At 27.1% G+C, this 18,104-nt stretch overlaps 1 protein-coding gene across 1 annotated transcript; it reads left to right on the plus strand.

Annotated features, from left to right (window-relative positions):
* The first annotated feature begins 438 nt into the window (after positions 1-438).
* Positions 439-14,693, plus strand: LOC119683486. The gene is made up of 2 exons (XM_038097170.1): positions 439-779; positions 14,163-14,693. The coding sequence occupies exons 1-2, from the start codon at positions 522-524 to the stop codon at positions 14,298-14,300; spliced, it is 396 nt and encodes a 131-aa protein (XP_037953098.1). The 5' UTR covers positions 439-521; the 3' UTR covers positions 14,301-14,693.
* The last annotated feature ends 3,411 nt before the right edge of the window (positions 14,694-18,104 follow it).

An 18,104-nucleotide genomic window follows, 5' to 3' on the forward strand; every position in this document is an offset into this window, starting at 1 on the left:
CGTCGTTGTTGATGTTGTTGGTGTCGTTGTCGTCAGCGTCATTAATGGTGTTTACCAAATGTACGAAAGACAGTCAGACAGAAAGAAAGAAAGCCTAAACGAATGCGCACTGCACTCGCAAGCAGCAGTCGTAGTTTTTGTCTTCATCGGTTAATGCAGCAGGAAAGCTTTAACAGCGCCAACAAACAGAGTAAATCAATTTGCAACGCACCCACATGAATAATCAGTAAACGTAAAGTAAATGCGAGGAAATTCGTATTTTCGTAAATATATTTTTTTATTTATTTATTTTCTAAATCGTACACAAACCGTTAAAATTTAAAAAGTGAAGGGCAACAAGAAAAAACAATTAAAATTAATTTAATTATTTTAAATTAATTAAAACGAAAGCAAACAAAAATATTTAAATATAAAGAAAACTTAATTAAATAAATTAACAAAGAAAAAAATATATAAAAATCAAATACAAAAATAGAGCATAAAAAAATATAAAAAAAAAAATTTAAATCGTTGAATTAACAATGAGCAACACTATGACCGCACATGAACCCATCAACTATTTGGACAGCATCCTTAATGAGGAGGAGAAACGCTGTGAATATAGTCATCAATGGCGTAATTTCACAATTTCACGGTCGGGACGCTTTAAGTCAAAAAATAAAAAACGCGACGCTGTCGTCGATGCTAAATTATTCGATTCAGCCGCACAAAAGTCCAACGATGAAAGTAACAATCGCAGCAACAATGCAACTGCAGCATACAACAAGGAACAGGATAAGGTGTGTATTTTATTTAATAAAAAAAAAAACAAAAACAAAAAAATTAAATAACAAAATCATATTTGATTATTGTAATTTATTATGTGAAGCTTAATTAATATGCAAAAAAAACAAAAAAAAAATATTAAGAAAAAATTATGTTGCTTAGTCATGCAATGAACGCAAAAGTTATTGTTTATAGTTTTTATGAAATCACAGCTCACCCGGAGATATGTAGGTTCAATACTTGCGAAATGTGCTTGACAATCGTTTATAAACTATTAATTATAGTTTTGCAGTGTATAAAAAATAGTATTGTCAAGAAAATGTTTACAATCTTATAATTAATAATATTTTTGCATTTATAAAAAATTATTATTAAATAAATTTTCAATTATTAATATTAATTAATTAATATTAATATTATTAATTTTATAATATTTATATTATTAATTTTATAATATTTATAATATTATTAATATTAATATTAATTAATTTTTAATAAAAAGATTTTTAAATAGTCGTGAAAGAAAACAACAAAATTTTACTATTTTTAATTAACTGAATTTTTGGCGGATCATATCAAAGACAAAAGGTCTTTTAGAAATATGTTATATATTATATTAATTATATAAAAATAATATTAATATAATATAATTGCCAATAGTTTTTTTAGTATGCAAGAACCATGAGTTGAACTCGTACCCTGCCAAATTTGAAACTCAGATTCAGTGTTAATAAACCAGCTGACTCCAAACTATACTGACTAGTATTGTTCTTACTTTTGTTAATTTGGAGTTTTGTTAATTTGCTAATTTGCTTTTGTTAATTTAACAAATTTACTTGCTGTGTTATATGAGAACGAAGTTATAGATAAGCTATCGTAGAATTGAATTAAATAATTGTAGTTATTTTTAATTGTTAATTTCAATACTATTATTTTCGTAGAGGAATTATTTATTGTGTGCGCTGTATTATTATTCTTTCTAGTGTATAGATCCTTATATGAGAACTTAATACAAAGAAGTTATGATAATGTTACGCTATAGCTTATTTTTTTTTTTCTAATATAAATATTAAAATTAAATGAAATTAAAATTAAATTTTTTACTGAGTGTAAATTGATAAGTAAGGTTAATTTTAAAGATGAATCTCTAACAGTCTCCACATATATGCATGTTTGTAACATATATGCAAACATGAGTGCTATTAGCTGACACTTTGGATATTTCTTTTTATGCTCTTGTTATTGGTGTTAATTTATTTTTCTTAATATTAATTTGTCAACAACATTTGAGAGTGAAGTGAAGCATAAGTGTTGACAGGAGAGGGTTTATGGTTGAAATCCTTACTAAAAAATTTTGAATAATTTTACACAAAATAATATGGATGTTTCTAAATAAATTTTTTCACTTGAACTTTGAATTACTTTTCAAAAGCCCTGCGTTCTCAATAACTACCTGTAGGTATATGCTACTGAAGTGAGTGGGCTGGCTTTGTAAAGGATTGTTTAATATTGTATTGCATTGAAACATAAAAATTTATGACGTTATAAGAAGGATATATTCAATTTCTAGTCTAATTAGTTTAGTTAATGATATAAATTTTTTTTTGTGTTGGTTGGTTGACTGACAGTAGGGCTGACCGACAGATATCCTTCCGCCACATATAGTATTTTCAATCATATTTTATAATTAGAATGTTCTGGAAAATTTTATTCACATTTGATTGGTGAATATAAATTCCAAATCTACTATGCCCACACCTGTCATTCGTCCATATTTTTCTATTTTCATTATTCTTCATAATAACAAATTCTTAAGAACTAAATTTAGATCTACTAGTTCTCAGGCTTTAAAACTTTCCATATAAATTGTATTATCTAAATATTTTTCTATACAAATTTCCAATTATTTCTGGTGTTTCTCTTACACTTTTCACCTTCATTGCATTACGAGTACTACCGACAGTTATGTATCTTATATAAACCCAATGTAAATAAATGTCGGAAATTAGAGTTACTTTGTTATATAAAATTTCTTTGGAATTATAGCGTTACGTGTAAAAACAGTCATTCCGTGAAGAATCGATTCGTTTAAGTTGTGATGATTTGCAAATGCATTGTCTCGTTTTTTTTTTTTTAATGGTAAAAAGTTGTCTCAAATAATTTCATTAAATATTCTTATCAGAAAAACTTATCTCTAATTTATTTCAAGAGAACTACTTTTTATTTTTATATTTTTTTCTTTTTTTTTTTTGTTGTTAATAATAGCGATTCATAAGTGTTCTATAAATAAAATTTTACGAATGAAAATTAATTCCATTATAAAGAAAAATAATTAATTTTTTTAAATGTATAACAGTGTGAATTTTTTTTAAAATAAAGTATAAATAAAATTGTAGATTTCATAAAGCTTTTTTTTTTTGAAATGTAATTATTATTGCTAATACAGATACTCTATTATTTCTATATAAAAATCCCTTTATATGGTGTAAATAATATAATGATAATTCATAACAATTATAGATGGGATAGTTTCCCCGTTATTTATACATGCGGCTTGGTTCCACTTACTTATAAACGTTGATAGGGAAAGAAACATTTGACCGAGGCCAAGTTGTTCTGCGATATAGATCAGCTCTTTTTGTAATACTATATCATCCTGCCCGAAAAAACCTCGCAGTTTCTATTTCTACAAGTTGAAGTATTAAAAAAAAATTTTTAATTATAACAGTAGCACCATTGACAGCTTCTACGTCAATATTTAACGTCATTTGTCATGTAGTTTATTACATAGACTTTAAATTTCAATAATTATTTGGAGAATTTTTTAGATTTTGAAGACTCGAGACTCCAAATTAATAAAATAGTATATGTGCCGAAGATATGTCTTCAGTATATAGGTGGTAGACTATACTCTACACTCTTATATTTACAGTTGGTAAAACACTTGAAGTATTGGGATACGAGTTCTAAGTGTTGAAATCTTTTATTTATTTTGGACTAATTGTAAATAAAGAAATACGCTAGCAGCTGTTTAAATCCAACAAAACCTATTAAAGTCAATCAAGGCTCTATAAATTTAGAAACCTTACCATAAGCATTCCTAGATACTGCTGTATAATACAATATTGCTATCAGTTTTCACATTAGAATCCAAAACTTGTGTTTAGCAAAACGCATTCTAACCTTTCAACCGCAATCTAAAGAAAAGTACTATAGAGCATTGTTGGCCCATATTTACGCAATAGCAACTTCGGAGATGCTTTAACCAATAACTATTCAATGTAGTTACTAAGATTTGAGTTCGACAGACTTTGGTAAGCGGGTCATGTAGCGCGTCATTATTTCTTCACAGAATGATGTGGGAATTTTGATTTGGGAACTTTGAGCCTCGGACTGTTGTTGAGATTTATTAAAAGAAGACAGAACTGGTTTTAGTGCCATTCACATTCACAATTCTATTATGTCGTTCAATAGTTATTGGAAGGAGCAGTATTATTTTGCGAAGCCATTTGTTAACACAAATATCCATATATTGTTCGCTACTCCTGTCGCGGACCTAATTAGCTTTTCTACAAAGTGGAGAATAATAATAACAACAACAGTCTTTTGTATGTTTAGTGTAGAGTATCAAGGATCAATAACAACATCGATCATATGTTAGAAAGATATTAAAACATTAGGAAGATAATGGATTGATTAAGTGATCAAATGCTCATCTCTATAAAGTATCGTTGGCGTATGGTCGCAACCCTAAAAATAGCGTCAGTCAAAAAGCAAAATAGTAGGGCTAGTTTTAATTATTAATCTTTCTAATGAACTTTTTCGAACATTAGTGAATTACAACAACAAAAAATCATTTTATATTATTCTAATTAATTGAATTTTTGAAATACCCATCATTAGTGGTCTTAGAAATAATTCTTGTATTTAATTATTCATAAATAATTTTTTGAGACTGCAAGTACCAGGAATTGAACTCGTGTCCTGCCAAATTTGAAGCTCAGAGTCAGCGCTTGTTCAACCAACTGGCCCGAAGCCGTACTTGACTTTTATGTTCCCACATTTTTCTGAAGTTCTGTTACTTTGCTGTGAAAGTTTTATACTTTCAGAGGTAAATAAATATGACCACTGCCGATATTAAACTACAGTACATGTTTTGATGATATTTTAATATTTTGGAATCAAACTTATATCGCATAGGAAAAATATGATTGCATCTGTCTGCGGTGAATCCAAGTACCTTATTTTATTATTAGAATAGCTTTTTTACGGTTTCTGTGTTTTGGCAGCCGGTTGGTTTAATTAGTAGATAGGTATGACGTTGGTAAAACAAATTTCAGGTTTTCGATTTTCTAAGACGATAACACAAAATCAATTTCACGTTTATCTGATATTTTTTTTAATTAATTGTTAATTTATATAATATATAGAGATATATACATATATATAAACCAATATTTTTTTTATCAATATCATTCAAATTTATATACATAAATCTTATAAAAATTTATTATTATATTTTATCAGAAAGTTTATTATAAGAGCTTCATATACATATATCATTCGATGTATGTTTTTTTTGTTACATGGTATGTATATTTTCATATATGTATGTTTTTTTTTAAATGAAGATTTAATTGTTTTAATCTGGCTTTGACTAGTTTTATGAAATTACCCTTTTCCTTCCCCATTTGGGTATCTCAATTGAGACTCACGACTTACTAAATATAATTAATTTGATAAGTAGTATAAACCACATAAATATATACATTAAAGATTTTTTAAATTTATTTATAATAAAAATATTTTTGTAAAAAAGATTTTATGAGTAAATTTATTGTAAAAAGGAAATGTAAAACGGAAGTCCGATATATCGATAAGCCACTGTGACGTACTTAATTTTGGGTAATTGATGATAAATGAACTAAAAAATTTAAATATAAAAGCGAACAAAGAAAAGACTCATTAAACTCTACTAGTTTGCGATATTAAAAAAATATATAAAATAAATAAATACATTGTGCTTAAGAGACTAACGTCAATTTTAATCAGAAACAAAGTAAAACCCAATTAATTACGATCAACTGATTAAAATCAGATTAGCTGTTTAAGTTATATTTAAGTTAGAATTTATATGCAACAAGTCACTAACACACCCAGAAACCTATGTAGACTTGCGTTCGACACAATGCATAAAAAAATAAAAATATTATAATTTTGGTATTAGATTTGATTCTAGGAATTATTAATTCGAACAAGGTCTGTGTGAGTTTTTTTTTCTTTGTCAGACTTTTTTTTTTAATTGATAAAAAAGTTAAACATTATAATTTGTATAAAACTGATAACCGTGTTTTATAATAATGTTGCTGCCCCCCACATTTTAGTCGTAACCGTAGTCGTAGTCGTTGTCACAGATACCGATACCGACACCGTTGTATGGGTCTTATCATTTAGAACAAAGTTTATAAAAACAATACTCATAAAAAACTTCAAAATCTCTGCAAGTTAAGATTTTATTTTCCGATATTTCTATCAAATCTATAAATTGATAAAAATACAAAATAAATGAGCTTCTTTGTTAAACATTACCGAAAATGAGGTAAAATCACAAATAAAATAAAAAAATTATCGTTTAATTTTATTAGTTTTAGTCGTGTTTTAGTGTCAAATCGTGAGACCTTCAAAATTATCTTTTCATTTTTTTTTTTTAATTTTACTTTAATAATCATAGTTCATATGTAGTTGACGATAATTTAAATTTAATAAGCCTTAGAAACTAAAATAATGAATTGTTATTAAACAGTTTTACCGAAGGAAAACGAACACAAAAAGCAAATTAATAGAGTTATAAACTGGGCATCGAAACGGAATTTTTTCCATTCAGGTTCAAAGCAAAAAAAAATATATCGGTTCCGTTCTGGTTTTCACTCCGACAAAAATATGGGTTCTTTTCGGTTCGGTTATTACCGAAAGGTGGTGGAATAATTTATGCACCACCAAACCGATGATTGGCGGTATGGTTTCCACGACTCCCCATATATGATATATGTATACGAACTAGAATAGCCCCCTCTTCGAGAAAAGTTATTCTCTCCTGAAGCGCTATCGCATTACATCGGGGCGGGTCTCTTTTATATTGGCGTTTCAAGTCGTACTCTATTGATTTTCGATCTAAGTTTAAATCTCCACATATTTAACGCATTCTTTGTTGTGTGCGCTATTTTATACCCTCGCTCTGAGGACTTGACTCCCATATGACTCTATCATTTGTCAGCTCTCTGGGTTTGCTTTAATCTTTTTCACTATATTTTCGGGATTTGTTGGTCAAATCCGACTATTAAAAAACTATTAAGAACATAACAGTATAAGAAGACTATAAGAAAAACTATTATCTCTTCTCTAAATATGAGCCACCTATTACAGTAAAAGAATGTGTGCTCTAAATGCAGCCTGATATATCCAACTTTCTCGTGCGGGACCTGTTGCTTGCAAAAAGATCCATGAAATAAACTATATTTAACCAAACATTTTACAAAAGTGAAGTTTACGTTTATTTTTTATAAATACAGTAAAATAAAAACATTAGAAATACTGACTATGGTAAATACTGTTCAATAGTAAAATTTACAGCTCTCTGTCTATAGATATAGGACAATATAAATATTAACATCCATTGAGAAAACACATTTCAAATGTGTAGTTTACGAGTATTTTTTATATGCAAAGTGAACTATAAACATTTTTAATGCTTGTGTAAATATTATTAAAAACTGAAATTTATAGGTTTTTTTTCTATTTGTAGAGGAGAAAACAAACTTTAAAGATTTTGACTAAACACTCTTCTTCTTCCAATGTCATATCAAGTTTTCACTGCAACTAAAATTACTTATGTTAATGTAATTAAGATTTGGTCATTTCTATTGGCATGGCTGATTGATTGATTTATGTAGGTGAAATAGTTTTTATGTGTCAGAAAGTTCTGTAAAAGTTTTAGAAAAAATACGATACTTCTCGCTTTAAATGAGTTGATTTATTTATAATGAGCTCATTTATATAAAAGCTCTTTGTATGGTAAATTATTCTCATAAGCGGCCTTAATGAGCAAAACTGCCTTAATAAAACTAGTGGAAACATGGTATTACGGTTAGAATATAAATACTTGCAATCCAAACATCGTTCAATTTCCTGCAATGTATGGTAAAATACTAAATTAACATTATTTGACCAAAAACTGCTTCAAACGATAATAGTCTTTGACTAAACACTGTGAATTAGATTAAAAATATTAACAATCGTTGATTAAATTGGTTTGAAAGTAATGTATACGATTATTTTTTATATATATAATAAAACATAAACATTGAATTTTTATTATTCTAGATGTCGCATCCGCTTCATAAGAAAAAATTTCAAACATATAGGTGATATCGAACGAATTTAGTAATCTTTGAAGATTGTTCAAAAGGGAAGTACCGTGGTTTTCCTATTATTATGTATATTTCAGACGTTAAATCGAGATTTAAATTGCAGTCTAATCTATAAGTGACTGCATTTAAGCCTATAAACAAACTACTTCAGTTTATTAGTTATTATCTTCAAGGAAGTATAATAATACTTTTGCACTCCCTAGAATTGTTCAGTTTTTTAATTCACAGTAGAAAACTCGAACTTTTACTGAAAAGAATTTATATCCATAATAAAATTTAAATCATAGGTAACGAACCAATATTATATATTAACCGACATACCTACACTTCTTAACAAAACACATATGACAGATACCTAGAACTTCACACTTCTAACGCAAACGTTTTACAAAGCTAATCTTTTAATACTATAATATGTCTTTTACTGATATCAGAGAAATCCGAATCTCTTTAAAAATCCGAAGGTCTATGCTTGTTAATATTATTTCCAGGCAGTAATTATTCATCTACCTCAAAAAAGAAGAATAATCTCATGTTATATAAAATCAACAGTGATTTTCAAGAAAAGTATAGACTGAAAAGGAAATGAACTGTTGCAATTGACAGATGTAGATAAATAAAAATACTTCTATTGTAGAATACTCGTATGAAGGTATTTTATTTCAAAGTGTGATATACCATATTTGGAAGATTATTCGTTAGTTCAAGAAATGATTTACAGTCAAACTTCCATAACTCGAAGTACCATTTTGCAAAGAAAAGGTTCGATTTATGAAGACTTCGAGCTAAAGAAAAACCCTGTTGCAATTTATTTAGTTCGAGTTGTAGAATATTCGAGTTATAACATTTCAAGTTATGGCAGTATGACTGTATATGTAATAGTATAAGAGCTTGTGTCTATTTTTAACATAATATATACATATTGAGCTACAGTTTAAGTTGAAGTGACAGTCTTGTGCACCAAAGTTCACTTAAGCACAAATCATAGCCCGTTATGGTATTACAATATTTCTATCACTATATCCCTGTATGTTAAGTGCTTAGCTTACCACGACTTCATGGTTCATTGCAATCAACTTCTTATCTTAATATCAGTCAAATAATAAAAAATTTTCTTTAAATTTCAAGATACTGTCGTGACATCAAGTCGATTTACAACAGAAGCAGTTAAAGGTTATTACCGGAGTAGGGAATTAATTACTTTTCTTTGAACCAATATTCATTTTATATATATATAGTAACTGGATATATATAGTAACTGATCTATTTCTTGTCGCGTTTTATATAATATCCACTATATTTATTTTCTATTTTGTAATTATGTATATAAATCATAGTATGTATTTATTTTTTTTTTTGCTGTATAGATCTGACAATAATATATGGAAATATAACGTCTCAGTAAATACTACTAAAGACTTCCAAGAATCCTACACTAATTAAACTAAGCAAATTAAATTAAAGTTATTTATAATAAAACCACATAAGTTTATTTATACTTCAAATGAAATTTAATTAAAAAAAAAAGAAAATAATTATGGGGAAGTTTTAAGAAGTCACACTTTTTAATGATAATAAATCTTGATCAATATTAAGTAGTAGATTAGATTGGTATAACGTAACTCATGACTAGGCTGTATATTCATTTTGCAATACCTAGTAAAATAATACTATAAACCAATTTGTTCTCATTTTTCATTTATCTATAAGTAATTTAATATATTGTTAGATCCTTATAGTAAAACGATCTTGGGGTGTTAATAATTTTATTACACTAGCTAGATTTAGCTAGAAACCTTATATGTGAAATTGTTATACGAGTATTGTCCCGCTCCAGTTGCAGTCAGTGGTCATAACTCGTTTTATTAAGACATTAGCATGATGATAATGAATATATAGTATATAAATAAATAAATATAATGACTAAATGTGATTTAATACTTTCGTAAGAAGAAGTATAAGAAAAGGCTTATTCATTTTTACCTGAATTAAGCGGATCACATTCGCTTGCACGTACTTTAGTATCTTCAACGTGTAATCTGAGCGAGTACGAATACGAGTATTAGTATCAGTTCACTGTGCATATTTATCAGCGTACAGAAATAAATCAAAAGGTCTGTAATTACGGGTTAAAAGTCCACAAATAAATTTAAGAGTTCTATATTTATAATGTATGTGCGAGTGAGTTTATATGCTGATATGGGTTTTTTTTGCGGGTACTAAGCCAGACAAGGGTTGTAAAACGGTATTAAAGGCTTCACTTTTTATTTCGAGCCGTATCAGGTTTTTATTTTATAATTCCTATTAAAGTGTGCATTGAGATGTGCAAGAGTATCTACACAAACATTGCAAACATATATGAAAAGATACAAGTTTATATCGAAATGTTTTTAACAAATACGATACTATATACTTATTATACGAGTACATTGTATATGTATATATGTATATTTTTTTAATAAACATATTGCTTCACTTTTTTATGTAATTTGACATTATCGCGAAATTTTCTTGTGAAAACACTTGTTCAAGTTTAAAATTTCCAAAAAGGTGTGTTTGCTGGTTTCTTTTTCAATTATTTGATTAAATTGATTGTTTTTTTATTTATTTATTTTCTTTTTTTAAACAACTTTTTTTAATTCAATTTAATTTCATGAAATATTGCAATTTCTGCAATTTTTTTATTTATTATTTTAAAAAAAATCTACAAATAACAGAAATTAGTTAACTTTGTTTAAATGAAACTTTAATAAATATCAACAAAATAAAGAAAATATTATACATATATAGTTAAATTAATTAAAATTGTAATTATTGAAATATTTATGTTTTCATTTTAATTTAAAAATAATAATATTATTTAAATATTATATAACATTAATATTAATCAATAATTTTAATATTAATAAAATATTATTAAAACAAAATAATTATAATATAGAATATTATAAAAAATAAATAATATAAATAATAAAACTAAAACAAATATAATAAAAAAAAATAAATAAATAATAAATAAATAATAAATAAATAATTCGTCCGTCACTTCTATACGGTTGTGTAGCGTTTAGCAAAGCTTCAAACACTACTATTCGCCAGGTAGAAATTGCACAAAGCCAGGCTCTGAGAAGACTTTTCAAAGTTCCATGGTACATTAGGACTAATGACATCCTCAGAAACATCAAGATTAATCCCATCAAAAAATACATAAAGGATAGAGCACTGAAAAATTTTTGCGAAAACTGACAGACTTACCAATACCGTGTTATTAAATCTCAAAATGGTTACAGGCTCCTCGGGGAGGTATGCAGATCTGCGGTCAATTATTGCTTAGTCTGATGAAGTGATAAACAATAATCTAGTCAAGGTGTAAAGAGAGGTTTTGAAAATACCTCGAGTTAAGAAAGAGTAAAAAAGTGAAGTGATAAACAATAATCTAGTCAAGGTGTAAAGAGGGGTTTTGAAAATACCTCGAGTTAAGAAAGAGTAAAAGTGTTTAAGTGCACTGGCTCAAAACAGCTTCTACATAATAATAATAAAAAAAATATTATTCATACATAATTAAAATTCTAATTATTGAAATATTTATATTATCATTTTAATTTAAAAATAATATAATTTAATATTATAATAAATAAATAATATAAATAATAAAACTATAAAAAATATAATAATAAAAAAAAATATTTTAATAAAATATATGTATTATATTTTTATATTAAATGTAAATATGTTCATTTATAATGAAATATAAAAATAAAAGGGCAGGCGTAATAGGTTACGTTAGATTGAAAACGCAGGCGTTGAATCTAACATAAACACATTCAGTCGGAGATATCTATTGTTTATTATGATGCTCTTAAAAATGCTAGAGGGAACCAAGCTACTAACCAGTTTTTGCAATATAGATAAGCAAGAATTATATTTTTGAGATCTCGACATAACCATAACATTAACGAAAAAAAAGAGCCGAGACTTCACACCTAGCTAACCTAGTTTTTATATGCATAAATTTTGGGTAATTAAATACAGAAAAAAGTATAATAAAACTACACTCAAATCAACAGAATTTAATTTAAAGGGTTTGCTTTGTATTCTCTTAATTTAAAACGAAGCATATATGCCGCCCTATGCAATAGCAAAGGGTCTCGTTAGTTTCCAGTAATCACACGAACTGCAGATTTGCTAAAACCCAAAATAAGGAATCATTTATCACCGCATTGAATTCATCAATATATATTTATGTTAAAATTAAAAATTATCAGTACTTTTCTCCGTTGTTTTTCATAAATTACAAGTCAAAATTTATTTTACAAAATTATATAAATTTTTCCTTTAAGAAATGGATCATCATCATATGGCTGTTAACCCTATACTGAACTTTATCGTAAATGTGTTTAATTTATCTGCTTAACTTGTACAATTTAGATGTTACATATACACGACCATATAGCGATCCGTTTTCTTCCAAAATATGCGCCCTTCTCGACGTTCAGTAATTATATTAATATATAATTTAATAACTACAGTAAACTCTTAAATTGTTTATATTTAGGTAGCCCCATATCATCAATATACCATATGGCTCTATAGCTTACAATAAACTGTTGTGTTATTCTCCACTGAGTGAGTTGTTAGCTCAACAATTGCTAGGCTGATTTACCCTACAGCCTAGGATTTTAAAAAACGAATTAATCATATACTGACTTACTTGCTCTAAGTAGTACTCTTAGAACTACCGTATGTATGTCCCCATTGTTACCTAAGTAATTGAGTTTGATAGAATAAACATAACTACATACCACATCAAATCCTTTACAATTTAAGTCACTAATAATAGAATAGAAAATAAACAGGATATATATACTGAGTCCCAGAGAGCGCAACACAGCGACCATTATTGATCTTTGTATTACTAACCACAACAACTGAACAGAAGACACTCCGCTTTTCGAATGGAAGCCAAAATATTAGCTGTTAAGAACATCCTAACTTCCGATGAGGATGGGAAGTGCAAATATAGCAGTCTACTTCTAGCCCAATTCAAAGACAGACAGTCGCAGTGAATATGTCTAGTGGTTTCAAAGAAGAGACAGCATGCTATCTCTGTAGTTAGATCCATCTTTTTAAGATGATAACATAGGCCATAATACTCCACATAAAAACTCCAGTTTCGTTCTACTGGAGATGGTTACCCTATCATAGCGAAACAGATGTATCAGCTGTTTAGCCTGACGATTACTTGGAGTGTCTTAGTCACATAATGCTCTTAATAGATTGAAACTTCGTAAGACATCTTGTGCGATCAGGTTCAACCAAACAATATATTGTTGATACTATTATATTGCTTTTTATTGGCTTTCCTTGTTTATAAAATTATTATTTACTTTTTAGAAACACAGTTGAGTAAATTGCGTAAATTTAAAAAAAAAACCAGACATAGTACGAACGGTTTCTCCCATGTTAATCAATGATTTTACACTATCATAATATATTTTAATATAGCTTTTATTGGTTGGCACCGAATGTTACGTATAGGCCCTTTGTTTTAAAGCAATATTTACGTATAAAAAGTTTTTCTTCTTAAGTAAATAAATAAAGTTATTGAACATTTAGTACTCTTAAGGACCAACTTTACAATGTACATTTAAGTAAACTTTAAGTGGTCGATATTGGGTACTTAAGTGTTACTTAAAGTTCAAAATAAATATCACTTTAAAATCAAATCGACACTTAAATAAACAGTGTACGATTTTCCAAACAGATCTTAATTCTTCATTTTAAAATAACAAATTATAAACATATACCAATACTTTCAGTAAAATTATAATCTAAAACTTTATACCAGTTTAAACTTTATACTTAAAAATATTTAAGTTGTTAATTATTTAACCAAATATATCAATGCCAATTATATTTTAAAGTTATTAAATTATCATTAACTTTGTTATATATTTTTTGTATTTTCAGTATTCTTCCCGTCAGACGTCATCCCTACACAAGTCCTTCCAACAACAACCACAACAATCTGCTACGTCTTCAACTTCAACAACTAAAGTGCGGGATAAAGCGGGCAGTTACAAAAGTTTTTATGAAACGAATTTATAAATTTAATAATTTTTAATTTTTATAATAAAAACTTTATTGCGAAAAATAATTTATATAATTCTGTATCTATATTTTGTAATATATATGCATTAAAAAATGTTTGCTAATAATAGATGTGCTTCTAGGTTAAGTAGAGCTAATAGGTAAAAAGATATTGTAATCGTTAAGTGAATAAGAATAAATTTATAATAAAATTTACGGGTAATCACATTTAATTTAAAAAAGCAATACGTAAAGCCCCATAAATGGTTGGTTGTTCGGTAAAGTACTTAAGGATCTTAAAATTTAATAAAAAAAATATTATAAATTCCTACTGAGTAAATAGTAGAAGTGCTTTTTGAGCTGTTTAATCAAAAGTATTAAAACGTGATAATTATGTTTATTTAAAAAAAAATTTTTTTTTATTATAAAATTTGTAATTTATAAATGTTTCAAGAAAATCTATATTATAAGAAATAATAAAAATTATATTTATATAAGCATAAATAAATGCAATTGTTTTGTTCAAAATTAATATATCAGTTATAGAGTATATATAACAGTGTTGAGGGATTCACACAAGGGTTTGTTGAGGCGTTAATGTGGCATGGGTAAGACGAATTATAAAGATGCTAAATGAAAGTTTTGATTGGATCAAAAAAAAATATTAATAATTTATAATAATAACAATTAATAAGAAAATAACTTTAGTTAATTCTTTCTTTTAACATTACTGTTAAAACAATAGATTGGTTTGATATATAAGGTTTATGAGCTCCCAAGTAATGTTTGGAATCTTCAGTTAGAGCTACGGTTTAATTGCTTTAAAGAAACTTGGCTGAACTATTCAAATCTAACTTATTAATTATTTTCTAACGACTTGTTTATAATAATTTTATATATCATACATCATTAACATATCAGTTTGATCCACAGACAATTCTGTTTAAATCTCTTAATGATCAGGGAATAAAAATTTAATTGCAGGTTGTAATTCTCTTATTATAAGCAACCTTTTGCAACTCTTTTATTATATTTTCTTTTGAATCAATAATTTATTTTTAAATATACTTGATCCATATTTTAACGACTTTATAGGCGATATTGTTATAGTTATTGAAAGTAATTAAGTTTAGGACTGCAATTAGAACTATAGAGTTATAGAGACAAATAGGAAGAAAGCCACCATATTATATATAAATTATTATATTATGATAATATATTATATATCGAATTTTATTCATTAGCAAAATCTGTTAATAAGTAATATTTCATAAAAGCAGTACGTTTTTTGAAAAATTGGATCTCTTTTTCTGGCTATCAAATTTAGACATTATCAAATTAGACATCATTATACGAAATTATTGTTCCAAAAATATTCTCCGGTTGGATATACACACAACTTTAACACTATCTAATATTCTACATTGGAACTAAAATCTAATTCTTGCAAAAAACAAACCGCCGAAGAAAAGGTAGCAGCTAAACTATTAATTGGGGTAGAGACGAATAGGTAAAATATACGAAAACTTGTAGAATGAAACTAAAGAACAGTTAATCAGTCTATATGAACTTTACTAACCAAAAAAAGAAAGGCTTTACTAACCTAATAAAACTACTAGACGTTTTAATTCTATGCGAAACATCTCGGTATAACTTTTTATGCTACTAGAGGTTAAAGCTTTTTTATGCTACACATACTAGGGGTTATAAAACTAATCATAACTTGTCAATCCAATTCCATATGCCACGTTTTATATTGGTTTAAAAGTAATAGGGACTATTAGTAGTCCCTGTTGGGACAACCCTTTCTCATCTAACCCTACCTGCTTCCAACCGCATTCCTTCTCCATATAATCATTTTATAATTTTTTCCACGTTTCCAGCAATATAAATCTTTACGGATTACAACAATAACTGGGTTTACTACTTTACCGTGCTTGACGATCAGGTTGTAGTCTTACATGTCATATTATAATGTAGTTTAAGTTAGTCTAGGCCAAAGAAATGTTATATATAACGGCAAGCTAAATTTTTTAAATAACAACTCCAGGTTATATATAACAAACCAAACCTTGGCGAAAATTGATTTGAGATAATATGAGAATTGAAAATAAATATATACTCTACATGTAGAAATGCTAAATCCGATATAATCTTGAACTAGAATCAAAATGCAACATATATCTCACCCTGCATTTATATCAATTATCGCAAACATATTATTAATATCCCTATTATAAAAAGGATTAAAAAAGACAGGATCTAAAAGTTTTCCTGTAATATAAAGAATTTTTAAGATGAATAAAATTATAAGTTATGAGAATAGGTATTATATGGGTATAATAGGGTAGTCTTAGCTAGGTGTTGGTTGATAACTGATGGTGTGTAGCTAAAATAGTAAGTAATATTTTATTAAATTTTTTATGTTTATATCTAACAAATTAGTTCTAATAACTATAAATTTTAAAACGTTTTTAATATTATATTACCATTATAGAAGTACTAATATTTATAGTAGGAGAGATTTTTTAAAAAGAAGCAAATTTATGAATATGAGACAGATATGGATCAGATAAAAGAACGTAAGAGTTTATATATATTTAATGTTATAACATCATATTGGAAGGTTTGTTATTTTTCTTGTAAGAATCTTTAATCTCTAGGAGAGATGGGATAAAATTATTCCATTATTAACTCTCAAAACATAAACATACAAAGTTAATGTCTTTGTTCTCAGTGCGTTCTTGAAAATCTCTAAAGCAGTGAATTTTAAATACATTATTATATTAAGCGAAAATTATAGTGAATACAGATATAACAATATTAACATATTAATTTAATATTGACTTGATAAATTGACCAGAAGTATTTTTGATCAGTTTAAACCGTGAAGTATGGATCGTGTTTCTATGTTGTTATTATAGAATTAATATATATTTAATACATATATATTAAATATACATATTATTATATTAGGGCTATGTTATACAGACAATCAATGATTGTTGTTGTAGCCAATATGGAATTGAAAAGCAGATAATATGAAAAAATTACGCGACGAATGGAAGGTGTAGGATGTGGTTGGGTAATGGTTGTCTGAGTATAACTAGGATCAAGACGTAAAAATCTGACCACTTCAATGGGGTGGGTTTAAAGATCGACAAGACAATTGTTGTTGCTTTTAATTTACATTGAAAGTAACAACTTACGTGGTGATTGATGATCATTTAATCGTTTGCATAACATAGTCCTTACAGATCTTAGAAAATTATATTGGAATAGGGGACGGGGAATTAGTTATTACGATTTTTATAAATTGTATTAAATGCTAACAAATTCCAATTACATTGATTATATGAAAAATATTAAGTATTTTCATTGACTTTTACTCTACATTATAACAACAAAACTCGTTAATAGAAATTAAATATTTGAGAAATATATATTTAAAAAGTTTGAGTCGATATATTTTTAAAGCTATAAAAATAAAGTATTGAGTTTTCAAAAGATCGACGCCCAACGCTTTCCCATATTTTTCCCAATACATATATTTTAATTTTCGTTATCTACTACAAATAACAATTACAATATAATTTTTTGTTAGGTACACAAAAGTTCTTAACCTTCACTGAAAAATACACATATAATAGACTATAAAAAATTTGGAAAGCGTAGGTATTGATCACAATTAATAATTATATAGTGGAAGATACTACAAGTGATGCAAACATATATGTTATTAGTTATTGCACACACATTAACAATGATAACAGAGAATTCATTATTTTGTTAGTGTCTATGATTACTACAATTCACCAGGAA

Source organism: Teleopsis dalmanni, chromosome 2, assembly GCF_002237135.1.
Source record: "Teleopsis dalmanni isolate 2A chromosome 2, ASM223713v2, whole genome shotgun sequence".
NCBI lineage: Eukaryota > Metazoa > Arthropoda > Insecta > Diptera > Diopsidae > Teleopsis > Teleopsis dalmanni.